This window comes from Lontra canadensis, unplaced genomic scaffold (genome assembly GCF_010015895.1).
Source record: "Lontra canadensis isolate GAN:19392208 unplaced genomic scaffold, GSC_riverotter_1.0 scaffold7, whole genome shotgun sequence".
In the NCBI taxonomy this organism is placed as follows: Eukaryota; Metazoa; Chordata; class Mammalia; order Carnivora; family Mustelidae; genus Lontra; species Lontra canadensis.
In genome coordinates, this window is record NW_022631001.1 from 13451492 (window position 1) to 13478880 (window position 27389).

The window sequence follows — 27389 nt, forward strand, 5'->3', positions numbered from 1 at the left end:
ATATATATATATATATATATATATATATATATATTGATAAGCACTGAGTAATGCACAGAGGCATTGAATTACTACATGGTACACCTGAAACTAATATAACACTGCATGTTAACAACACTGGAATGAAAAATTTAAAAATAAAATAAAAACTTTAATTTAAAAAAATCCTGCTTCAACTCTTTTGGATATATACATAGAAGTGGAATTAGTGAATCATATGGTAATTCTACTTTTAATTTTTTGACGAACTGCCATGTTGTTTTCCACAGTGGCTGCACCATTTTACATTCCCACCAACAGAGCACAGGGTTTCTATTTCTCTACATCCTCGCCAACACCTATTATTTTCTGGGTTTTTGATAGTAGCCATCCTAACAGGTAGGAGGTAGTATCTGTCTCTCTGTGTTTTCTTTCATTTGTTTAGTTTTGGTTTTGGTTTTCTTTCTCTTTCCCTTTTACAACATAATAGCATCTTAATGGTCTTGTCTACCAGTAAATAGACAGTTTTCTTCCTTTCTAATCTTTTGAATAGTCTAAAAGAAGTACTTGTTAAATGTTTCACGGTGCATGTGGTAGAAGAAAAATCTATAATTAGGGACACCTTGGTGGCTCAGTCAGTTAAGCATCTGCCTTTAGCTCAGGTCACCATCCCAGGTGTCCTGGTATTGAGTCCCGCATTGGGCTCCTTGCTCAGTGGGGAGCCTGCTTCTCTCTCTGCCTGTTGCTCCCCCTGCTTGTACTCTAATAAATAAAATCTTTTAAAAAAAAGGAAAAGAAAAAGAAAAATCTATAATTATTCTTGATTTGGACATTTCACAAAGAATCAAAGCACAGTATTATAATACAAGATAAATGAGAGCACATTTCATCTTTGCACTTGTGAAACCTTGTGACACTGTTCGCAAATGTATGTTTCCTTTTCATAAAGCCCTAGGGGGAAGAAAAGATAGCCATCTTATCCGTCTACGTTACAGGGATATATACATCTTAAACAGTAAAAGATGTTTTCCTACATCTGCATGAATGAGTTGCAAAGGGAAGAGTGAACAGTTTGCTAACTGCTTACTTCATTCAGCTGCCATAGACTTGGCACTCCAGGATAGATATGTGATCGGAATCAAGTTATTAAATTGTGTGATACAAACCACAGCTACATTTGCAATCTTGCCATCCTACTTGGGTGCCTTTATTCACTGGAGTGGAGAATCCCTGTCTCTCCAGTTCAGATAAGCAAATAGTCAAGGAAACATGAACTACTTCTTGCCTTATAGAGGCAAAAATCTAATTAAATGCTAAATGGTGTCTATTCCAAACAGGACAAAGGAGGGCATCTGGCGGCCGAAGAAGGCTCACCTGTGCACATTTCAGAGTGCGGAGATCATTTGTTAACGAGCAGCTACCTCACCGTGGTTTTGATGTTCTTTCCCTTAGTGATTAGGGATGTTGAGCATTTTTGCATATGCTTTTCAGCTACTATTGTTTTCTTTGTAAAAGCAGAATTTTAAAAGTCAGCTTAATTTAGATGCCAAGCAAGTGAGAAAATGAAATGGGCCACAGGGGAGACCACGAGGATTCTCACAAGACTGCTGGTGGAGGGAACTCGCCTTACCTTTTTAGAAAGCAAACTGCTGGTATCTGGTAATATTTAAAATGTGCCATACGCTTGATCCAGCAGCTCTGCTTTTAGGATTTCATCCAACAGAAACAAAAGAACCAATATAAAGATATATATTTAAAATGTTTAATGCAAAAGTTGTTGTAATAGCAAACCAGCTGAAAGCCGAGTGAATTTTCATCAATAGTGTAAAAGTTAAATTACAATAATTAATCAAATTTTATTATGATTAAATTATAGTAATCCATGTTATAGAAGTTATGCTGCCAATAAAGAAGGAATTAATTTTGCTTCTATGTACTGACCTAACTATAAATTAATGATGCATTATTAGGTTAAAGAAAAGTTGGGCTGCAGAGTAATGTATACGATCTCATAGGTCTTTTCATTTACAAAAGTAGAAGGAAATTTTCATTTACAAAAGTAGAAGGAAAATATATATGTGGGTATTGTGTGAAGATATTTGTAAAGAGTAGGAAAAAATATAGAAGGCTGGGGGAGACTATTAACCTTGTTTTATTCTACCAGTTGACTTATTTTAATGAACATGAATTGTTCTATTTTTTATAAACAAAAGCAGAAAAGTTTAAAGAAAAAGAATACTTTAGGGGCACCTGGGTAGCTCAGTGGGTTAAGCCTGTGCCTTTGGCTCAGGTCATGATCTCAGGGTCCTAGGATTGAGCCCCAGATAGGGCTCTCTGCTTGGTGGGGAGCCTGCTTCCCTCTCTCTCTGCCTGCCTCTCTGCCTACTTGTGATCTCTGTCAAATAAATAAATAAAATCTTTAAGAAAAAACAAAAAGAATATTTTAACAGGCCTGTTTAGATCACTCTGACTAAATTATCCCCTCTGAAAGTGACCCTTTACTTGTCATAGGAGGCTTTAAGATGACATCGTGAGATGAACGAGAGACAGGGAAGTTGGAAAAGAGTTGAGTGAGAGGGGCCCCTGGGTGGCTTAGCTGGTTCAGTGTCTGCCTTCAGCTCAGGTCATGATCCCAGAGTCCTGGGATCGAGCCCAGCATTGGGCTCTGCCTGCTTCTCCTCCTCTCTCTGCCATCCCCCCACCCCCAGCCCCTCACTTACGCTCTCTGGCTCTATCTCTCTGTCAAATAAATAAATAAAATCTAAAAAGAGAGAAAGAGAGAGAGATAAGTGAGAGAATCTGGGATACCACGTGAAGGATATAGAAATGGAAGACAAGGATCTGACCCATACAGAAAAGGAGGGGGAGCTTCAACAAGAGAGATAACCAACACCACAGTTCATATTTGTTCAGACCTCTGCAGTTTCCAAAAATGTTCTCGAATACATACTCTCACATTCTTCTCACAGTACGGATAGGTAGGGCAGTTTCAACAGGTATATTATCCCTTATGTTCATGTGAGGAAAAGAGGGCTCAAGGACCCCACGTGTGTTTTGGCCCAGGTCATACAGCTTGGAAATGGCAGAGTTTAACACCACTCATCATCAGAGAAATTGCAAATCAAAACTACAATGAGCTATCACTTTACACCAATTAGAATAACTAAAATCAAATGACAAGAAACAAGTGTTGGCAAGGATGTGGATAAAAAGGAACCCTCATGGAGTATTGGTAGGAATATAAATTTGTGCAGGCACTGTGAAAACAGTATGGAGGTTCCACAAAAAATTAAAAATAGAACTACCATATGATCTAGTAATTCTACCTTTGGGTATTTACCCAAAGTAAATGAAAACACTAATGCAAAAAGATATCTGTACCCCTACATTTACTGCAGCATTGTTTACAGTAGCCAAGATATGGAAGCAACCTAAGTATCCATCAATAGGCAAATGGGTAGGGAAAATGTGGTATCTATCTATCTATCTATCTATCCATCCATCCATACACACACACACACACACACACACACACATATGCACACCATGGAATATTACACTGCTATTAAAAAGGACAAATTCATGCCATTTGAGACAACATGGATGGACCTAAAGGATTTCATACTAAGTGAAATAACAAGTCAGACTGAGAAAGATAAATACCATATGACTGTAAAAAATATGAATAAACAAACAAAAAGCAGACTCAACAGAGAACAAACTGGAAGCTTGCCGAAAGGGAGGGGCATGGAGGGTCAGGCAAAATGGGTGAAGGGCAGTGGGACATATAGGCTTCTAGTTATGGAATGAATAAGGCAATAAAAGACACAGCATAAGGAATAGGGTCAATGACATCGTTAAGAGCAATGTACCAGGACAGATGGTCGCTATGCTTGTGATGAGCATAGTAGAATGTATTGACTCATCAAATCAAAAGGAAAGAAAGAAAGAAACTGGGTATCTGATGGTTGAATTTTCATATATTTTCACTGATAGGGCATCAAGTCCTGCCTTGCCCACCCTGCCGCTTTCACCACACCTCGCCTGCCATAAGTACAGCTCACTTCATCAACAGTTCTTTGAAGGAAGGGGCTTTATTGGAGGCTGAGAAAGAGCCCAAGTTTCAGGTCGGTGTCTAGTTGAGCACAGCAGCACATTTGTCACTCACATTGTATTTCCAATGGATCGTGCTGGTCTGGACAACTCTTTTAAGAAGCTGTACTGCAAAGGGAAGGGAAAAACATGGAGAAGGAACTGGAGGGAGGAGGAGGATCGGGTCTGCTTGGTCGGGTTTTCTAATCAATAACTTTTCTTCATAGGGTGAATTGTAAGGACAAACCAAGATGAAGGATTTAATAAGCTTAGAACAATATTTTGCACACAGTCACTCCTCAGTGTGTTCACTATTATTTTTGCTTCTTGCTGTTGTAGGAGGGAGAGAGAGAGAGAGAAAGAACAGCAAGATGGAAAGGGGAGAGGGAGAGGAGGAGGTGGGGGGAGGGAGGAAGATCTGGGCTCTCTCACTCTCTCTGTGTCCTCAGAAGCATCTGCAAATCCCGATTCTGTTCCACCAGCTGCTGCAGGATGGTTCTCCTCCTGTGGCTGGCAGCGGCCTCCAGCTGGTGCTTCATGTAATTCTGTTCTCGCTTTCGCTTTTCCACCATCAGCTCACCCTCATCCTTACCAAAGATGGGCTCACTAGAGTCTGGCTCAAACATGGGAAGTTGCAGGGGTTTGTTCTTTATCTGAAACAGGGACATACATCGTGCAGACCAGAATTCTACCAGGCAATAAACCGTACACACAACACCGTAGCACAGTAAAATACCAACCCCCCCCAGAGGAAGGAACGAGGGCCCCCAAAACCACAAAATGGGTAACATATAAGGCTACTCATCACATGAGAGCTATTATACAGATTTTTAGAATGCTACTGAAGCACAGCATAATTTTTAAGATAACAGTTGTCCCCTTACCTGCGCATCCAAAGCTCTCTTGTAACACTGTGTTTCTTCCATCTTATCTTTTATATACTGGGCTCTTTGTGCAGCGAGTCTGGCAGTTAGGAATAAGAGAAGGGGGGTGTACAGTGTGTTACTGTCTCTGGTAACAGAGACTAACAGCACTAAAACCTGTTTCCTAAGTATCAATAGGAGTGAGAGACTGGTATATAAAAAGTGGTATTTCCTCCCAGAGCTTTCATTTTAATGAAGAAAGGAGTAACAGATCCAAAGGCTAGTGGACAGTGTGTTGAATATAGGACAGACAGGACAGATGTAAGCAGGGGATTGACCATTTTGTCCAAACTCACTATCTCTGGACAGGTAGCCCTCCACCCACCATGCTTTAAAACAAAAACTTAGGGGCGCCTGGGTGGCTCAGTGGGTTAAAGCCTCTGCCTTCGGCTCAGGTCATGATCTCAGAGTCCTGGGATCGAGCCCCGCATCGGGCTCTCTGCTCCATGGGGAGCCTGCTTCCCCCTCTTACTCTCTGCCTGCCTCTCTGCCTACTTGTGATCTCTGACTGTCAAATAAATAAATAAAATCTTAAAAAATAAGATAAAATAAAATAAAACAAAAACCTAGATAGGAAAGCAGGAAGTGTCTATTCACTCTATAAAATGATTCACCATATGATTCCTTTTTAAGAAAAGTGATCTTTCCTGTTATAAATTATGATTCTGTTACAGGCAACCCACAGGGAACCCACATGATCCATAAAGTGAGTATAATGGAACATATACATTTTATAGAAAAGTAAATCTTTCGTCATAAAAACCAGTTTACTCTTTAAGAGTCTCTTTCCCACTACAGTAACCTCTTTAATTGCTCTCCTGACCTCAGTTGTAGAAACAGGACCCCCTTAGGCAACTCTGACCCTATCCCAGGCCTCAGGTGACCTAAGCAAGACCAATCAAATTCTCATTTCTGAAAATTTGTAATTGGGACTAATATTCCCCCAAGTTCGGGCTGAAAAAGAGATGATGTCAATCAAGGAGCTGTGGGTACAAGCAGAGGGAAAGCATTTCTTACATATGCCTGGTTCTACCCCACTTACATCTCCCACACACTCCTACCCTTACTACTTCATCCTACCCCTACGTACCAAAAGTAGAGACACCCCTACTTAAAACAGAACGCCAGCTTGCCTTGAGATCAGCGGCGAGTAGCTGGGAGTGCTGCTAGTTCAAGACAAGTCCCTTCCTCCACCTGCCAGTATTAGCGATCACAACACAATACAAAAAGATCCTCTATCACGAATTACAGATTGCTAATCCTTACTCTAATGGTCATTATACTAATGACAGCCTTTTCGTTTTTCTAAAGAAATGTCAAACTGGCTGCTAGCTGGGTTGGTTTTCCCAGTCGGTTAGAAATATGCTAATGAAACTACCGAGGCTGATTCAATCCCACATGGAAATAAGCTTCACAGGAAAATTCTGAACCCATTTTTCAGGACCTGTCAGCTAGACTCACTCCTCTGTGAGTTGTACTTGTTCTAGGCGGTCCATCAACTCTCTGTTTTGTCTTAGCTTTATTTCTTTTTCCCGTCTGTTATCCATTTGTTTCAGGAGACTTTGGGAATATTCTTCTTGTTTTAGAGCATTAATCTCAGGACTGAGTGGCCGTTTATCAAAGAGGAAAGATTTCTGGAAAGAAGGAGAAGCAATGCATTTACTCTAAAATACCAAAAATCAACAAAGAATAAAGGTAGTAATTCAGAAGACTAAAGTCAATTATTAATTTACAGTATTTGCCCAGTCCTCAACACACTGACCAGCTAGTGTTGAGGCAACCCACAGAACAATGGGAGTGTGCTCAAGGACGAACCTGAGCAGAACTGACAAAACCCCATACCTGAGAGAGAAATGAAACAGGGTATCATGGAGGAGGTCCTGAGCTCGCACAACACGCAGGTGGAAAGAAGGAGTTCTGAGTGCGAGCAAAAGCATGAGCAAGGACTGAGCAGATGCGGGAGGAGGGAGAACTTAATACCCGCTCTGGGCCTGGCCATTCTAGACACTGACAGAGATCCACAGAGAGCCTGGCGCATGGAGCCTGCCTTCCGGTACAGGAGATAGGGAACAAGTGAACAATATATCATCGTTTAAGGTTAGGGATTAAATGCTAGGAAGCCCTTATGATAGCAAGTGGGTGGGAACAGGGCTAAAGCAGTTGGTTATTAGAGAAGTCCTTTCGGTAAAGTTGGCTGAACACCTCCACTGCAAATATTAGGTGACCTGTGTCCCATACCGAAAGAACAGCAAGTGCAAAGGCCCTAGGTGAAAATAAGTTAGGCATGTTTAATGAGCAGAAGGAAGGTCTACACGGCTGAAGCACAGTGAGCAAGAGCAAAGAAGTAGGAGAGCTCAAAGAGGAAGGCAGGGCCATATGGACCTGATAGGTCAAGATAAAGAGTTTAGATTTTGTTTTAACTCACCGGGAGACCGTTAGAGGTTTTAAACAGGAGAATGTTATGTTTGGCTTAAGTTTTAAAAGATCACTTGACTGCAGTGTTGAGAATAGATTGTAAAGGGGAAGAAGGCCAGCAGCAAACCTAACCAGGAAGTGTTTCAGAAGCTGAGCCTTAAAACGTGGCTTGTACTAGGATGCACTGGTAACCCTGGAGATGAAGGGATGTGAAGAGATGGGATGCATTTGGGCAGTAAAGGCAACTGTGCTTGAGGATGGCTGGATGGGGGAGACAGGGGAGCAGCAATCTGGGATCACTTCTTGGTTTGGGCTTTGTACGGCCATCTGCCAGGTGATTCCACTTACTGAAATGGGGAGGCAAAGAGAAGGACAGGTGAGGAGAGGGATCAAAAGTTCTGATTTGCGGAGGAGTGTGGAGGGATGGGGTAACTGGGTGATGGACATTAAGGAGGGCATGTGATGTAATGAGCACTAGGCATTATATAAGTCTGATGAATTACAAGCCTGTACCTCTGAAACCAATAATACATTATATGTTAATTAATTGAATCTAAATTTTAAAGTGTTTTAAAAATAAAAAATAAATTCTGTTTTGGTCTTTTTAAGATGTCTGCAGATACATCAAAGAGGATACACAAAGTAGGCAACAATAACCGTAATCTGGAACTCATATGTAAGAAGAGAAAAGAATCAGGCTTGAATCTCAAAAGTATCATGTCTTCTTCCTCCCTCCCTGCTGTCCCTCCCTGGAAGGTTCTCCCACCATCCCCTCCTTTACCCAACTCCTTTATACAAGGAAGTCCCCACACATCTCTGGTCTGGGTCAAGTGACTCTTTGCTCACATGCTGCCCTGTTCAAAGATTTATCACAGCATTTATGATACCACACTCTTAGCACTTCAAACTTGTCTCCTCCAGTAACCTGAGACCTCTTCCAGGAGGGACCTTGTCTTATTCCTCTTTGTATTCCTAGCCATGAGCACGGTGACCAGCACATAGGAGTCCAATAAATGTTGGGTGATGAATAAAGAAAAGGTATTTTATTAGAGTTATGTCCCGTGTGTCAGACCACCTAGACAGTGGTGTGAAGGGAGAAAGATTCAGCAAAATAAAGGTAGGTGCACAGTTATTGATAACATTAAATCAGTGGTGAGGCAGGTGGCTCACCTCCACAGAAGAGCTGGGTTGTTCAAACTTAACTTGCACCTACAAATCGCAGGAGGATCTTATTCAAATGTAGAGTCCCACTCTGGAGGAATAGGGCTCCTCAACTCTGCATTTCCAGCAAGCTCCCAGGTCATACTGGCTCTCCAGATCCACGGCTCCTGGGGTATTACTGTAGTATACACTGCACCACCACCCATCCCAGGGCCTAGCTGAGAATTACTATCATTAACAAGTACCATAGTATCGAGACTGTACTGTCCAGAGACTGTACTACAGATGTGAAGAGTCTGGACACAGACGCTGGACAACTCCTGACCCAGAACAGGGCTACAAACTTGCACAACCCACATTTCACCTCGGCCACCTACACAATGGTACAGCCTGCAGCACAGAGAATGGATCCAAACACACCCGGATGGGGCAGATAGTGGCAACAGAAATTTTGGAAACACTCACATAAAATTCAGGTTTCTCATTCTTGTGGATTCTTATAGCTTCAGCAACTCCAAGGTTGTAGGCAGCATTTTTCTGATTTTGTTCTCTATTAGCCAGACTTCTCATCTTTGAGAAAAAAATCACATATTGACATAGAGCCTTTAAAATTTTAATTCTATTACATTATAATTATCTAACCAAGGTAGAAACTTGCCTTTTGGAGGCAATGGCACTTTCTGATGTCTTCTTAGATCTATAAAAGTAGGTTGGGGAGCTTTAGGCATCTCCTCTATGGGAATCATAAGAGGGAATGGAAGACTTCATAAGTAGTTACCCGATATCACAAATGCAAGAAGAAGCAGTAGGGTCAATTATTGAAGACCTCAGAAATTTGGATAGTGCAAATGTGAACATGCCATTCTCTTTCCTTGCTTAGGTAGGCCATGATTTTGAAGGGAAAAGCCTTGACTATGTCTTATTAGAAATCACAGTTTAAACCATATCAATCCAGGAATTCTACCTTTAAAATTCAATCTTTGGGGGTGGGGGAGAGGGAGAAATCAGCAACAGGTGCAAACATACAGCTGCTTGGGTGTTCATCCCAGTGTTGCTCATTATTAGTGAAAACTGGAAAAAACCTACATTTTAATCCCGCAGTAAGTAAATGATCAAATATGTTACAGAACAGACATATTTAAGTTGTTTTGGGGGGATTTTTTTTTTAAGTAGGCTCTATGTGCAGCTTGGAGCCCAGTATGGGGCTTGAACTCACAACCCTGAGATTAAGCCCTGAGCAGAAATCAAGAGTCAGACACCCAACCAACTGAGCCACCCAAGCACCTAATGGAGCATTTTTTTAAAAGATTTTTTTATTTATTTGACAGATAAAGATTACAAGCAGGCAGAGAGGCAGGTGGGGGGGGGGGAAGCAGGCTCCCTGCTGAGCAGAGAGCCCCATGCGGGGCTCGATCCCAGGACCCTGGGATCATGACAGGAGCCGAAGGCAGAGGCTTTAACCCACTGAGCCATCCAGGTGCCCCCTAATGGAGCATTTTAAATGGCACTTTATAATCATGTTCTACTGTCCCATGTTAAGCACTCTTTTTTTTTTTTTTAAGATTTTATTTATTTATTTGTCAGGGAGAGAGAGGGAGAGAGAGCGAGCACAAGCAGACAGAATGGCAGGCAGAGGCAGAGGGAGAAGCAGGCTCCCTGCCGAGCAAGGAGCCCGATGTGGGACTCGATCCCAGGATGCTGGGATCATGACCTGAGCTGAAGGCAGCTGCTTAACCAACTGAGCCACCCAGGCGTCCCTGTTAAGCACTCTTTAATCAAGGTGTTGAACTACCTGCTGTTTTAAGAGAGCCTCTTGGTCCTTCAGGATTTGATACTGCTGAATGAGTCGCTCATCTTCTATCTCTCTCCTCTTCCTTTCCTCACTGTAGCACAATGGGGAATTACGCTGTGCTCGTTGCAAACACACATAACACATCTCCTACAATACCAGGTTTGAAGACATGTTAATTCTTGCCTTTTACTTTTTTGCCTTCACAATACCTTCATAAGCTCTTCAAAGATTATGTCAAGCAACATACTTCATAAAAGGATGTATTAATGACAATGAATAAATTGAGATTTGTAGAGTGGGCCCCCAAAATACCCAAGAAGATACACTGAACTCTCATTTGATCAGAAGCATTTATAGCAACGCAAAATTAGAAAGAGATATCCCAACCCTACTTTTGTTAATCCTAGCAGATTTTGACTAGTAGAAAGATTTATTAAAGTCCAATTTGGGGTGCTGAGTACATGAGCTAAATCCATACCTTGAAAAAAAAGAGCAATTCCCATAACTCTCATTGAGAAACAGAAGTCAGAGGAAGATTCTGATTGGATTTTTTTGGTTGGTTTGAAAACACTGTACCTGTCCTGCCTTATTATGATCCTGGCAGGTGGGGACTGGAGAAAGTTTAGGCTTCATTTCACTTTTCAAACAACCTGGAGATGACAAACTATAAAAACAGTGCAACACTAATTAATGTTTAAAACAGTCTGACATGAGCAATGATAATTTTAGAGGCAAGTATAAATATAAAAGAAATAAAAATACCTTTTTTTTTTTTGCAGAGAATCTCTATGCATAAAGGTTAAGAACCCATGCTTCATAGCAAATAAACTTGGGTTTGAAACCCACTTTTTGCTTATAAGCTGATGCCATTAGGCAGGCTGAGTCATCTTGCAAAGCCTCAGTTACCAATTCTGTGAAACTGGGATAAAATTTATTCATTCTATAAAATGAATTGTGCTTATTATATGCACTGTTTTAGGCATGGGAGGTGCAGTGAACAACAAAACATAGGAAAAAAGAAAGAGAAATCCTGGGCCTAATGGAATTGACATTCTGATAGGAACTGACAGCCAGTTGATAAACAAGATGAATGAATGAATTCAATAATATGTATGATGGTGATAAATGCCTTGCAGTGCTGGAGGGACAGAATGTATTAAACCATAAGCAGAATCCCCAGGGATGCTCCACCAAGATGACATTTGAATAAAGTGAGGGAGTAAAAATAATCAGATATCCAATGGAAAAAGTATTCCAGGCAGAGTGAATGAGTGCAAAGTCCTTGGTGTGGGAGTGTGCCTGTGCTCAATGTGGCCAGAGGGAGATGAGACCGTAGACAAAAAGTAGGAGGGAGATCAGAGATCAGGCAGGATCTTGAACCTGGGTAAGAGTAGGAATCCATTGGAGGGAACAATGTCCAGGATTAACAAAACTATGGAGAAGATAGCCCTCCCTCATATTCCTGCTCCTGGGAAGATAATTTGATACAACCTTCCTGAAAACAATTGCTAACATGTATCAAAGACATGAAAAATGGGCTCATCTCTTATCTCAAAAATTTTATGTTAAAGTTTTTATCCTATAGGATATTCAAATGTGAGCAGAGACTTCTGTGTAGTTATATTATCCCAATATTATTTATAATATTTAAAAAACTAAATATCATCTGAATATACAAAAGCAGACTGGTCAAACAAAAGGTTAAATCACTGAAATGATATGCAATTATTTGTTTATATCCTGAAATATTTAAAGCCATGGGGAAATGTTTACCACTTATTGTGGTAAACAAAGCTTCATGATACTATCTCAGTTGTACTTAAAATGTGTACAGGTTTCAAGTATAAATATATGTATATATTGTATATGCATTAAAATGAAGAATATATACCACGATATTAGCAGAAAGTTTCATCTACTTATGGGGTTATGACTGATTTTTTGTATCTTTTGCTTTTCTCATTTTTTAAAAATTTCTGTGATAAACAGATATTACTTTAATGATCAGCACAAAAACCATTTTTTGGTCCACACCAATAGGAAGCCTTCATTAATAACCCTAACAATTAATTACTCCCTCCTCTTTGCAGCTTCTGTACTTTCTTCTGTTGTCTTTGTCATGAGTATTACTTCTTCAGCATCAGTCTCCCTAAAAGACTCTTTTATGAAAGCAAGTTTATATGGTCTTTTATATGTCGTATGGCTCTGTTTCTTCAGTATCTAGAATAATGTTGGGCATGCAGTGGTGCTCAGTGTCTGTTGGATTGAACTAAATTCCAAAGAACAAGACATTTAATTCTCAATTCTCTTTCATAACAGTGAGATTATTTATTTATTTTTTTTTGTTTTTTTAAAGATTTTATTTATTTATTTGACAGAGACCACAAGTAGGCAGGGAGGCAGGCAGAGAGAGAGAGAGAGGAGGAAGCAGGCTCCCTGCTGAGCAGAGAGCCCCATGCGGGGCTTGATCCCAGGACTCTGGGATCATGACCTGAGCTGAAGGCAGAGGCTTTAACCCACTGAGCCACCCAGGCGCCCCAACAGTGAGAGTGTGCTGGGGTGCCTGGATGGCTCAGTGGGTTAAGCCTCAGCCTTCAGCTCAGATCATGATCTCAGGGTCCTGGGATGGAGCCCTGCATTGGGCTCTCTGCTCAGCAGGGAGCCTGCTTCCCCCTCTCTCTCTTTGCCTACCTCTCTGCATACTTGTGATCTCTGTGAAATAAATAAACAAAATCTTAAAAAAAAAAGTGTGCCTAATGTTTTGAACATGACCTTAGTATCCAAGAAAGTGCACAAATCATACATATGATAGCTGATACATTGTGACACATTAATAAATTCAAAGTTGACAGGACAGTGCAAGGTACATAGTAGATGCTCAATAAATACTTGCATACAGATAACTGATTGGAGGTCTTAAAAAGTGTCCTCCTCAAAGAGGAAAAAAATATAGAAATCTTTTGACGTAAAATTGTTAGAAGACGTGGCCATGATGATTTGTAATACATCCATTGATTCAAAGAACATTTATTAAGTTCCAACCATGTTTAGCAAAGCTGCTTTCCAATTTTATCTAAATATGAAACTGTGTCATATTGTAATATCCAAGCACAGGAAACAACCAGGGGAAGCCTGGGTGGCTCTGTCCATTAAGCATCTCCCTTCAACTCAGGTTACGATCCCACGGTCCTGGAATCGAGCCCGACATCGAGCTCCCTGCTCAGTGGGGAGTCTGTTTCTCCCTCTCTCTCTGCTCCCCCTGCTCATGAGCTCTCTCACTCTCTCTCTTGCTCTCTCACTCTCTCTCTCTCTAACAAATAAATAAATAAAATCTTTTAAAAAAAAAGAAAGAAAGAAAAAGAAAAGGGAAGTATTCATAAATCCACAAAGAGATTTAGATGTTCCCTCCTCTGTGCTGTTTCCAAGTATCCTACTGAATCAACTAATTATTCTATGTATGTCTGGGTTCCCCACTGGGTGGTAAGCCCTGACTGTATCTATTATCTCAATCACCTAACAGGTAGAATGTACTCAAGAATCCTGGATGAAGGAATGAATGGACATTTACTTTAATGCCCTGCATCAAGATAGAACTCAAAAATACATCTAGTAACATAAAACAGGTAAAATACCAATGCATTACCTTTCAGGGTTCATAATCTTCCCGCCACTCCCATTACGCTCTAACTTGTTCAGCAAGGTGGCACTTGTCATTTTGGGAGGGGATATGGCTTGTTTATCCTGAAGTCTCTTGGGTGATAAGATCTCTGTAGAATGAATGAAACCAAGTTTCCTTCCAAACTTAAATGGGTGGTTTTATACCTAACTGATTTTTAAAACTCATTATTTTACTAGGAAAAATTTTTATATAAGAAACATTTCTTATCTTAAATTATTGTCCTTGCCCTAGTGTAGTTAAAACAAATATTTTTGCTGTGTACTTCTTATGTGCAAAGCTGGCTGGTCACTTAAGAAAATGCAAAGAGGCAAGTCTTTGCCCTTAAAGATCTTTAGTTCCCTTAATGATGGTTCTACTTGGGGCGCCTGGGTGGCTCAGTCGTTAAGCGTCTGCCTTCGGCTAGGATCATGATCCCAGTCAAGCCCTGCATTGAGCCCTGCATCAGCGGGAAGCCTGCTTCTCCCTCTCCCACTCCCGCTGCTTGGGTTCGGTCTCCCGCTGTCTCTGTCAAATAAATAAATAAAATCTTAAAAAAAAATGGTTCGACTTGTGAATTTTTGACTTTACGTTGGTGCAAAAGCGATATGCATCCAACAGAAATTGTACTTAGAATTTTGAAGTGTGATCTTCACATATCTAGGGATACGTGGCAGAGTACTCCCTTGGGATGCTGGGCAGAGCAGCAAGATGCATCTGCCAGTCAGCCACACAATAACAGGAGCAAGCAAGCAGAGCATGTACAACTATTCTGTACCCAGACAACCAGTCTGTTTTTCACTTTCAGTGGTCCATAAATCACACAAGATATTCAATACTTTATAAAATAGGCTTTGTGTTGGATGATTTTGCCCAACTGTAGGCTAATGTAGGCTAGATGGCACATTTAAGATAGGCTAGCTATACTATTCAGTAGGTTATGTGTATTAATATGATAGTTTCAACATATGATGGGTTCATCTGGATATAACACGCTCATTAAACAGGGGGAGATCAATAGCTGGGTAGAAAAATAAGAGAAAAAGAAAAAACATGAGAGCTCTCATTTGTTGAGATCTTATTACGTGTCAACAATGCTAAGTTCTTTACATACATGCATAAACAACAACTCAGGACAATGATGAAAAAAATGTCTAAATCCCAAATGATGGTGCCATCTTCAAGGGCCTGCCATGTTCAGAGAAGATAGAAGACATTTCAGAGTCTAGTGATGAGAGAAGTGAGATGTAAAAAGGATGCTGAGAGGTGAGGAGGATTGGGAGAGACTGTAAGAAAAGGAAGGACATTGTAGTCAGGAGAAAAAGCGTAAGCAAAAGCATGAAGGCAGGGAAGGGCAAGACATGTTAGAAGAATATGGACAGTTTTGCTCAGAGAAGAAGTTTATGGGGAACAGTGACAGAGGAGGCTAAAAACACAAAAGCATGGGAATATTAGGCTAAAAGTTTACATGTAATCACGTAGACCTCATGTTGCAAAACTAAGAACCAGAAACCAGTGTTCACCCACTAATATGATTTGTTTGGCCCAATCAGCATTTTTTGCTTCAGTGTCAATTAGTGTGTTGCCCACAGAGCAACAGTTCTCCAGAGGAAGTCTTCTGAGAGTAGTACGGAAACCCCTAAGGATCTCTAGGACCCTTTCAAAAAGTCTTTGAAGTCCTAGGACTTTCTTCATATGCTTTAACCAAACAACACATCATAACAGATTAGGTAAAGACATAGATATAAAAATCCACCTATCTTTTATTAAGTCAAATATCAAAGATGCAAAATTATCATTCTCTATTTTTTACAAAATTATCTACTTTTTATAAAATTATTATTTATGCTAATGTATCACTCTATCATGTTACATAGAACACACTTCATGCATTTATTATCTGCCTGGACCCCATAGGGATCTGAGTTTTGGCCTCTTTAAGTAATGAGAACCAACAAAGAGATCATAGTCTAAAAGCCTGAGAGTCAAAAATGGTCAAGATGAGATATAAGATTCCAGGAATAGAAAATATTTGTTAAATGGAGTGGAGGGAGGTGGGAAGGATGGAGTGGCAGGGTAATGTCCACTGGGGAGGGTATGTGTTGTGGTGAGCACTGTGAATTGTGTAAGACTGAGGAATCACAGACCTGTACCCATGAAACAAATAATACATTATATATTAATAATAAAATTTTAAAATAATAGTATTTTAAAAAAATTATCCTACTCTTTCTATAATCTTAAAAGTTAAAAAAAAAACAGAAACAGATGTGGAATTCTTTTTTTTTTCTGATTTCTTGATTATTTATTTGACAGACAGAGATCACAAGTAGGCAGAGAAGCAGGCAGAGAGAGAGGGAAGCAGACTCCCCGCTGAGCAGAGAGCCCCATGCGGGGCTCGATCCCAGGACCCTGAGATCATGACCTGAGCCGAAGGCAGAGGCTTAACCCACTGAGCCACCCAGGCGCCCCAGATGTGGAATTCTATCAAATGCTTTTCAGAATCTAGATTTGGGTGATTTACTTTTCTTATTGATGAACTGTATAATTTAAATACATTTCCTAATGCCAGACAATCTCTACATTGCTAAAATAAACCTTGTCTGGCTACCATGAAAAAAAAAATTCTACTTGAAAAAATCCTGAGGCTTTATGAGATTTAATTAACATATATAAAATATCAGCATGGTCATAGTATTTAGCAGATATTCTGTAATTATTAGCCATAGCCAATTTACTTTCTTTTGGATTAAGAAATATTTAGAGGTTTACCATAAATGCTACATTATACAATTAAACATTTATATAATTTTTGGTAATGTTGTTCTAGAACTTTCTTATATCTCTAGAATAAAGAAATATAAGTTTTTAGAAATCATATAAACATAGGTAGTTTTTCCTCAGATGTTTATGAAAGAGATTATAGGATTTATCTAGTAAAATAAATAACTTTGGGGTGCCTGGGTGGCTCAGTGGGTTAAGCCTCTGCCTTCAGCTCAGGTCATGATCTCAGGGTTCTAGGATCGAGCCCCGCATCGGGCTCTCTGCTCAGCAAGAAGCCTGCTTCCCCCTCTCTCTCTGCCTCTCTGCCTACTTGTGGTCTCTGTCTGTCAAATAAATAAAATCTTTAAAAATAAATAAATAAATAAATAAATAAATAAATAAATAACTTTAAAAATCATGATCTAAATAAATAATATATTTGTTAGAAAGAAGAATACAGTGATTATTCATGAATCTAACTAATTTTATTGGGGCACAGAAGTCACTAAGAAATATGGCTGGACCCATAAGCAATAAAGCATGACAGATGATGCCCAGAATCATTGGCCTACCTCTGATGCCTTCTTCTTTGTCTGGCTGGTCTTTTAATTTGCACTTCCCTTGTCTATTCTTTCTACCTTCTTCTACAATGGTCTCCATAGGTGGTTTGTTCTCCATCTCCTTGAGCTCAATCCTAGAAATAAGCCACAATGTTTACTGCACTGGACCTGAATAGGTGACCATGTGAACTTTCAATCCTGAGAAGCCAGCCAGCTAGCTCTCTGATTCTGAAGTAAGCGCAATTCCCTCAAGGGGGCAAGTGCTTTGAATTGCTGAGGCTCGATTTGAGTCTAAATCTGAGAGCTGACCGAGACCTTCCCCCTCAACACGGGGGGCTCAAAAGCAGCTCTTATACAGATAAATTGTGGGATTTAAGCTTTTGGGTTTAGTTTCAGTTTAAATTTGTCTTTCTTTTCTAGTTCTATACCGAGATGCCATTAGGAGTGATACAGTGAAAGGTGGCTGTTGGATGGCTTGAGGGCAGATTCATACCCTGTAGGCAGAGTATGTCTGGAAATAACCATTTCTCTCCTCTTTCTTTCTCCTCCCCACATCTCCACCCCTTCTCCAGGCAAAAGTGAGGGACTTACAGAGACACAGTGGGGGAATGGGTTTGTTAGTTGGTGTGTGTAATTGTAGATTCTCTGTGGTCTCAAGTTTGGAGTTCTGGGTTAGAGTGGCAAGCAAGAGAGATGAGAATGGTGGAGAGGTGGTACTTCCAGTAGACTGAGGGGCCAAACTTCACATAAATACAACGTCTATAACTGTTTTGACTATTTGAGTCCTCATGTCCATATCTAGACTCTGTAATTAAGAGGAGAGCCTGTCAGTGTCTGGTCTTGAATCAATTCAGTTATTTCCTTCTTGGAGTGCTTAAGCCAAAATATGTCCTAGCAGGGCAGCCAGATTTGCCTTCCCAAATACAATCAAAATAAAATTATTTTAATTCATTGATTTCTTTTTAATGAGTAAGGCAACATGATGCAATGGAAAGGACGATGCAGCAGTGAGGAGCCATAGTTTTATTTCTGACTTGGTCAGCCAGTTGTTTGGTCATTTCATCTACAAGATGAAGGGGTTGGACTAACTCTTCTCTAATGCTTATTCTGGCCCTCACACTGGTTTTGCTGAGGTATATGTCATGCAGTCCTTTCATCAGTATTCCAACGAACATAAGAGAATGTCACATACTCAAAAACCATGAGAAAATAACACTCTGGAAAGCTGGTTGTTATTCCCCAAACTTTCTCCACCTGAAATGCATAGTAGTCAGTTGGGCAGCAATAAAGATGAAGAACATGATTAAGGGCATGCAATGAGTGAGTGAGAGCCACTCACTGGAAATAAAAGCCATCTCCTGACCCCTGTTCCAGTGTTCTCAATACTATACCATGTTGTTTCACTTGTTAAAAGGATGGGGGGGGAAGAATTAAAACTACAATTAATTTTGTACCTCTATAAAATGGATAAAATTATAATATGTACCCTACATAGCTGTAGTTAAGGTTCAGTACAATAATACTGAAAAAATGCTTAACAGTATCTGACATCTACAGTAGAAAGTGTTCCATTGATGACAATTATTATTATTACTATCATTATCATTATTATAATCATGTCAGCAGCAGTCATCAGTAATGCCCACAGCACTCTTAAGATAAAGTTGTTCCTTTATTCTACCTGTCTCTCTAACAGCTTGAGGGGTAAAAATCAGAGTGTAGACAGGAGGTGGGCTACACTGCAGAAAGAAGAAGCTAGGTCAGAGGAAGTGATAGAAGGTAGAAGAAAGCACCGCAGATGAGAGGAATTGTACTTATATTGCAGGGACTAAAGGTGATGGGAGGTAGTATCAGAATTTCCAGGGAACTACGAGTAGTTTAAAAAATGAATAGTCCATATGGACCTAGAAGGTATAATACAAAGTAAAATAAGTCAGACAGAGAAAGACAAATACCATATCATTCCACTCATATGTGGAACTTAGGAGTTCCACAAACAAACAAAGAAAATAAGAGACCAAAAAAAAAAAAAAAAAAAAGCAGATTCTTAAATACAGAGAATAAACTGGTGGTTTCCAGAGGGGAGGTGGATGGGGGAGTGGTGAGATAAAGAAGATTAAGAGTATAGTTGTCGTGATGAGCACCAAGTGGTGTTTAGAATTATTGAAACCTCAGAAAAAAAAATAATATAAAAAAGGAATAGTCTGTGCATTGTTTTCTATCTTAGCTATGGAAAGTATGCATAAAATTCTTTTTTGCTGGAGCACTGAGAGAGAAAGAGAGAACACTGAAAGCAGCATGAGCTAGAAAAGGTGAGAAACACAACCCAATCACATTAATAAATCAACAAGGATTGCTGTCCTGGAGGAACCTGTGGAGCAAAGCACTAACCTTGGAAATGCAAGCACACTGTTGGGTCGCTTCCCTGAGATCTCTCTGCTAGACAACACGGAGTCCACAGTGTCAGGCCTCTGAAGGACAGAGACAGAAAAGGCTTACACCTGGGGCAGTGGTCCCGGACACAGAGTCATCTAAGCTATCGGCTATCTCAGAAGCAAGGCTACCCTGGTACTCTCTATTGTTACTTTTTTGAGTGCTTAAAGTCTAGAGCTTATAAAACCAATGAGGAATTATTTCATTTACCACCTGGGTAGTCCCATACCAACTCACTGATGCTGCCTTTTCTCAAACCATCGCCTCTTTGGAAATTGCCTTCAGAGTTCATGGCTTCCTTTACACATTGTTGAGAGGAGAGCCAACTTAATAAAAAAAAAAACTATCAGGAAAATGAACAAGCAAGCTAATTTCACGCTTGACCCAAATAACTCTAAAGTTGGGTGGTTAAGAGAAGAGCTTGAAGTTGGTGGGTTCATATTCACAACTCCATATTGTTAAAGTTATGTAGCCTTAGACCCTGGGCATATGGGGCTAACAATGGGCTCTAATTCACCGGATTTGGGGGTACTGTATGTAAGTGGCTGGCACAGGATCAGCAGTCAACAAATAGCCGTTATTATCATTATTATTACATTAGATAGTAATCACATTATATATTATACTGGTATAGAATGATATACAAAATTATTCTGGGATTAATGACACAGTTTACAAAAGGCTTTGAAAGGAATTTCCAAAAAGAGGTTTTAAATATGTTTCCACCAAAAGCAGCATCATTGAAAAAAACCCACAGCTTCCTAAGAGAACCATTCTGCAAGACAGCACTCAGGTTTAAGTTCTGGGACATTTGAGGGGAAAACAATCATTCTCACCACTTTACAGCAAGTTCCCAAAATGTGTTTTATAGATGTTAACAAGTATTGGATTAACCTAAAGTTCCATGATTCATGATTCAGGCAGTTAAAGTAGCTTCTCTGTAGCTGGACTTCTCAGATCCTTGAACAGGCCTGTGTGCTTTGTGCTTCTGTGCGTGAAGTTGATATATGCAGCAGTCCTCCATTGGCTTTGGCCTCCAGATCCTCTTTTCATAGGATCTCTCTCAGGACTACTTTCTGGAAAGCGCTCCTTAAAAGTTATGGCTTAAAGGAGTACAGCAGGCCAATTAAAATTCTGTCCTCTCTTAGAAATGCATTATTAAAGCTACAGAGTTCCCTAGTATCCCTGAAGATTAGAGATGGGTGAGTGCTTTGGCCTTGTTTCTGGTGGGTTTTCATGGAAAAAGAGGGTTATACCTGTATGTGTTTCCACTTTACACACACAGGGTCGGTACCTCTCTTTAAGATCCTGCATAAAACCAGATTGTGAGGAAACACGAATAGCCTCATTTTGTACAACTCTTAAGAGCTCCATGAGAGAATAAATTAAAGGGTAGAATTTGACCATATTTATAGAATTTCATTTTATAGCCTTTTCACTTAAAAAATCGGGCTTTTACTCTGTGGGACACAGGATTATCTAATATTCTATGACAATCTAATTCACTTATACCAGCTTTGTTGGTTCCCAGAGGTGAACCTAGGGCACAGTAAGCATTTAGTCCCCCTGATTGACTACTTCACTAGCTCCTTAAATTCTGCTATGTCGAACTTAGCATGAAGATCATACCAGTTACTGAACAGTTAACAACGATGGAGTCAGTTAGAAATTTGTTCCACAATATGGCAAATTAAAAGCTAAAGAAAGGGGCACCTGGGTGACTCAGTGGGTTAAGCCTCTGCCTTCGGCTCAGGTCACGATCCCGGGGTCCTGGAATGGAGCCCCATGTCGGGCTCTCTGCTCAGCGGGGAGCCTGCTTCTCCCTCTCTCTCTGCCTGCCTCTCTGCCTACTTGTAATCTCTCTCTGTGTCAAATAAATAAAATCTTTTTTTAAAAAGTTGAAGAAAGATACATTTCCATGACTCAATTCACTATAGGTTTTCATTAAAATGCTATAACCAGCAAAAAGAAAAAAAAATAGAATGATCATAAAATCTGGTTCTACCACTTATTAGCACCCTGACTTCAGTCTCTCCGCATAATCTGACCTCCGTTTTTCTCATTTATAAAATCAGGATGAAAATAATGCCTGTTTGATAAAAGTTTTGAACCGCAAATGAAATAATACATGTGGAAGAATTTTTAAACTATAAGGTACTATAAAACATTCAGAATTATGAGTGTTTCTATTACTATTTATATTTTTCAATTGGCATTGACTCAAAACTTATTTTAAAGTTTCTTTGCCCTTCTAAACTTTGTCAAAGAATTAGTCATCTATAAACAAGGACTTCTTCATACTCGGGGTAAGTGCCATTTAAAATATGCCAACCTGAATATTTTTTTTTCCTTAAAGATTTATTTATTTATTTAAGAGAGAGAATGTGTGCATGCAAGAGGGAGGAAGAGCAGAGGGAGAGGGAGAGAGAGAATCCCAAAGACTCCCTACTGATCATGGAGCCCAATGTGGGACTCAGTCTCATGACCCTGAGGATTATGAACTAAGCTGAAATCAAGGGTTGGTAACAACTGACTGAGCTACCCAGGCACAACTCCACCTGAATTTTTCTTAATAATTCTTCTTAATAATGACACAACAATTCAAAGCTATGATTGGGAGAGGGGTTTGGAGAAGGAAAACATTAATTTACATTTGCTAGGGCTTTTGCCAAAGTCCCACTTCCATCCACTGAACAAAGGAAGTCCTTATAAAATCTCATCTTCACTTTGTTGTCTTTAATCACAAGGACCCCGATTCCTTTGAAAGTAAATTCCACATTTTGTTTGATGGAAATGGATCGTGATAAAAAAAGCAATGTCTCCTTCACACATCCTTCCACTGTATCCCTGCTAAATGGACCTTCCAGGGATATCATGACAAAATTAAGTGGAACAACTGGGATGTCACCTAGAGGAGTAAAAGGGTGGGGGGAAAAAGTAGAAATTACAACAAGGATATATCATATACACTCACAAATAATTATTTGATTCTCAGTACTCAAAAATAGACTTGTCCATGTGAACCCCTTAGTTGTATCCTATCAAGAGACAGTAATAGGCACAATTTTCCCTAAAAGTATATTTTTTTCTCAGAATAAGAGCAACTAGCTTTCTAAGCAGTACTGCAGACAAGCTTTTGATTTTATCGTGGAGACACAGTAATAACTAACTGTATCGCTTCATCAGAGGTTTTTCTGAAGTTGTCAGCCGCCTTCTCTCTTAGGACATACTGTAGCAATATTTGCCTATCTCCTCCAGTTATCACACCATTTTGAAATGTTTATATTTATATTTATATATACACTTTATGCCAAGTGTTTTGAAAAGATAGTCATCTTCAGTAGAAGTTACCTTCAAATGAAAGTTCATCTTATCAGAGGGCATCAGACTGGATAACTTGCTTTTCCTCCCTAATAAGTCCATAAATGATACTGCAGAGGAATATGGTTATATCTAGCATAAAAATAAGCACAGGGTCTGTTCCACTAGAACAATAGTCAGAAAAGGGGGTAAATAACAAAGATGATCAAGATGATAAATCCAAAAAGAGGCAAGAAACAAGATCCACTAACAGAGGAACAGGATAGGAGTAAGATAAGAACATTCTAAACATTCATTCGGCAAGCATTACTTTACAGCTTTTCTGTCTGACAGTGCTGATTGATGAGGATTAATATAACTACGAGACGTATATCAGCCCATAGTCTTCTGCACAACTTAATGGTGCTTCTATACCACCACCCTCTATTTTATTTTTTGTAAATGTCTTAAAAGAAAAGGCTCTAATGCCTGCCTCTAGATTGTCCCCTCCTATTCGTCCAATGCTTCTCTTCAATCTATCTTCCAGTCCACTTATCTCAGTAAGGACAGTATCAACTCAGGATGGACAAGCTGACGGATAGATTGTAAATCTTGCTCTCATGACCTCTCTGTAACTTCTGTTGGCCATGCCCTCTCTTTGCTCTTGTATCCATGGCACCATTCTTGGTTCTCCAATTTCCTCTTCCTTGGTCTCCATTGCTGTTTCCTTCTTCTTCTTCTTCTGGTAAGATGGTGTTTTATTGGTGTGTGTGTGTGTGTGTGTGTTTTAAACAAGACTTTGTCCTTGTCTGTCTCTTCCCCTTATTTCAAACCTCTCCTAGGTAAATTAATCCAAATCTTGACCTGTAGATTCCATCCCTCTCCTAAGCTCTGGAATTCTCTCTACCTAAGTATCCCTACAGGAATTTCAAATTTAACATATCCAAAAGTGAACTCACTATTTTTCCGGCCATCCCAACCTGCCTGTCCCTTCATTCCCTGTGACACTAATGACAAGAACATACATCTATTTTCCAAGAAATCTGAGTCATGCTAAATACCTCCCTGCTTCTTGCTACCTACCACTCTCAACTGGCAGCCAAATCCCATCAGTTCTCCATATAAAATATGTCATGAATTGACTCCTTCGTCTTCCTCCCGATTGCCAATGCCTTCATTCAGGCTCCTATCATATTTCACCAAATTACTGTAATTAAAGATTTTATTTATTTATTTATTTGAGATAGAGACAGAGAGAAAGCACGAGCAGGGGGAAGGGGTAGAGGAAGAGGGAGAAGCAGACTCCCTGCTGAGCAGGGAGCCCCATGTGGGGCTCAATCCCAGAAGCCTGGGATCACCACCTGAACAGAAGGCAGACACTTAACCAACTGAACCACCCAGATACCCCAAAACTACTGTAATTAAAAGAACTATTTTCCTAAACTAAAAACTGGGTTAGTACATTCAAGTCTCTGCTCAAAAACGTTCAATGGCTCCTCTTTGTCTATAGGATGAATTCTGAAGTCCTTACCATACTGCCAAAGGCCCCTCAAAATTTGACCACTACCAACCATTTTTGTCTTACCTCCCTCCACTTGCCTCCACAATCATATGCCCAGGCCACACAGAAGTACCCATTACTCCTTTCATAGGCTTTACTCCTTCTCTTATTCTTGAATCATTCACACTGTTCCCAAAATATTTTCCATAGCTTCTCTGCCAGCAAAGTCCTATCATCCTTTAAGACCCCCCGTATATGTCATCTTCCTAACTCTCCCTGAGCAAAGTTGGGCATGCTCTCCTCTCAGCTCCCTTGACACTTGATCCAGTTCTCATTAATGCTGCTTTCACAGCATTTAATCATGTTGCAACATTTGCTTTCATATTTATTTCCCATGCTAAATTCTGAGCTCTTCAAAGGAAGGATTATGTCTTGACAATCTTTAAGACTCACTGTATAATGTTTAGTTACGTAGTTAATTAATGATGAAGAATCATAACCCCAAAGGTAAACTCTAGACAGAACTGTTCTTGTGAATTAATTCAAGCATATATATTTAATTCTGAAATTTCTTCAAACTTATAAAAAAATAATTAATTCTCCAATCTTGTAAAAAAAAAAAAACTACAGATTTAAGCTACTTTTTTGCAGTATACTATGATGGCAAACTAATTCTAAGGAGCAAATGTTTTTGTCAAAAAAAAAAGTTGGCTATCTTTTCACTTTGCTAAGTTTTTTTTTTTAAAGATTTTATTTATTTATTTGACAGACAGAGATCACAAGTAGGCAGAGAAGCAGGCAGAGAGAGGAGGAAGCAGGCTCCCCGCTGAGCAGAGAGCCCGATGCGGGGCTCGATCCCAGGACCCTGGGATCATGACCTGAGCTGAAAGCAGAGGCTTTAACCCACTGAGCCACCCAGGCGCCCCATCATTTTGCTAGGTTTTTGATGAATTATGATATTATATGTCCATAAAACTCTAGGTAGAAATATCTGAACAGTCCATCAAATCTACCATATAGATTATATGCATAATGAATTCTAAGTATAATTTGTTGTTATTTGTTTTTCCAATCTTTCCTTTTAGGTGGGAAGTTTGTCTGAAAATTAACTTTCAGGGAAGTTCACAAAAGGCAAGTTTTAGCCTTTTTACCTGCTGACTTCGAGGGTAGATTCTTTCTCTTTGTCCATCTATCAGTCTGATGCAGGAGCCAATAGTAAGGAAGATCAAACGGAACACAGCCCAGAAATCAGGAAGGAAGCCCCCAAAGGCCCCTAAGGAGCCAGAGCAGGCATCACTAAGTCCACACACCAAAGCTGGAGCGTAAGCAAGCATCCTGTGTCAGGTGGCATGCCTGTTTTGCCTACCACTGTATTTCAAGGTCCCTAGAACAAGGTCTGATACATAGTTGGCCCTCAGTAAATATCTATGGTAAGAGGGAAGAAAGGAAGGCAGGGGGAAGGAGGGAGGGAGGAAGGAAGGAAAATTTTAGGGTGTGAGAGGTATACAAGGTGTTCGTCTGTGGAATTATTAACCTCACTTTTAAATTTTAATAATTTAGATTATGTATGATAGAAACAGTTAGAGGTCTTTTTTTATAGCTAACATGGACTATAATTCTAACCAGAGACCCTAATTAACTTTTTCAATAGCTACTTTTAACTTCTTAGCGCCTAAAAAAATGAATAAAGTCTGCACAACTCTGTAATGTGGCATTTATATAAATTTGCCTTGACATCACTTCAAGTCTTCCCAGGCCTGCCTCTTAAGCTACTGAGGTTTGAAATGGCCTGCAGGAAGACTGTCTATTATTTCCTGTGTTGTCCCCCACCCGCAAAGGTTCCACATGAAAACTGAGCTCCTCAAATCAGAAACCCGTAAGGTAGCAAGTGAACACACTTTGCCCTTTCATTTTCATCCCCAGGCCAGTTACTTTCTGAGAAAGTCTTAAATATTGACAAGTTTACCAGGAATATATATTTTGTTTTGCTTGAGTCCATGAATCTGAACTAACTTCTCGGCCATGATAAACATGGGTCTCTGAATCAGAATAAACTTGTTGTTTCCCACTTCAAGTTTTTGTCTCATGAAAGTGAAAGTTCCAAGTCCTGGAATCTGAACCCCCTGCAAGAAAAAAGGAAGGGGGGAAAAAAAAGGGCAACAATCAGAAAAATAACCCTTAGTACCATTATCCAAAAAAAACATGGAAAGAATTAAAGAATTAACCATTAAATAATCAATGATCTCTACAATCTCCTACAGCTATAGCACGTTATGACTTTAAGTTTTCATATAAATATAAATGTAATACATTGATCTCCAAACCTTCCAACATCAGATCTCCCATCTCCATTATCATTCAAAGGCTGTGAGGACTAAGAAAACTTGTATGGATGCCATTGCTAATTTTAATCTATATTTAAGAGTCCTCTTGTCCAGGGCACCTGGTGGCTCAGCTAAGAGTCTGCCTTTGGCCCAGGTCATGACCCCAGGGTCCTCCAATGGAGCCCCACGTGGGGCCCGCTCATCAAGGAGTCTTCTTCTCCCTCTCCATCTGCCTCTCCATCCCCTTCACACACCCCCACTCACACCCTCTCTCTCTCTCTGATAGGAGGAATTTGAGAGGCAGAGCGTGGGGCTTGAGGGTAGAGAAAGAAAAAATGAAACAAGATGGGATTGGGAGGGAGACAAACCATAAGAGACTCTTAATCTCACAAAACAAACTGAGGTTTGCTGGGGGACGGGATAGGGAGACGGTGGTTGGGTTATGGACATTGGGGAGGATATATGATATGGTGAGTGCTGTGAAATGTGTA

The 27389-nt window shown here is 39.9% G+C and overlaps 1 protein-coding gene across 2 annotated transcripts in view; it reads right to left on the reverse strand.

Annotated features, from left to right (window-relative positions):
- Positions 1-3896: 3896 nt before the first annotated feature.
- Positions 3897-27389, reverse strand: part of CCDC81 (coiled-coil domain containing 81) — a 33393-nt gene continuing 9900 nt past the window's right edge. For both annotated transcript variants that reach the window (XM_032852864.1, XM_032852865.1), the window contains exons 4-15: positions 26541-26697; positions 22425-22681; positions 19732-19811; positions 17353-17474; positions 14006-14129; positions 10939-11026; positions 10363-10509; positions 9036-9140; positions 6456-6628; positions 4956-5034; positions 4504-4724; positions 3897-4200 (exon numbers count right to left, since the gene is read on the reverse strand). In XM_032852864.1, the coding sequence (XP_032708755.1) occupies positions 4188-4200; positions 4504-4724; positions 4956-5034; positions 6456-6628; positions 9036-9140; positions 10363-10509; positions 10939-11026; positions 14006-14129; positions 17353-17474; positions 19732-19811; positions 22425-22681; positions 26541-26697 (1566 nt within the window). In that variant the 3' untranslated portion in view covers positions 3897-4187. The remainder of the gene's footprint in view (positions 4201-4503; positions 4725-4955; positions 5035-6455; positions 6629-9035; positions 9141-10362; positions 10510-10938; positions 11027-14005; positions 14130-17352; positions 17475-19731; positions 19812-22424; positions 22682-26540; positions 26698-27389) is intronic.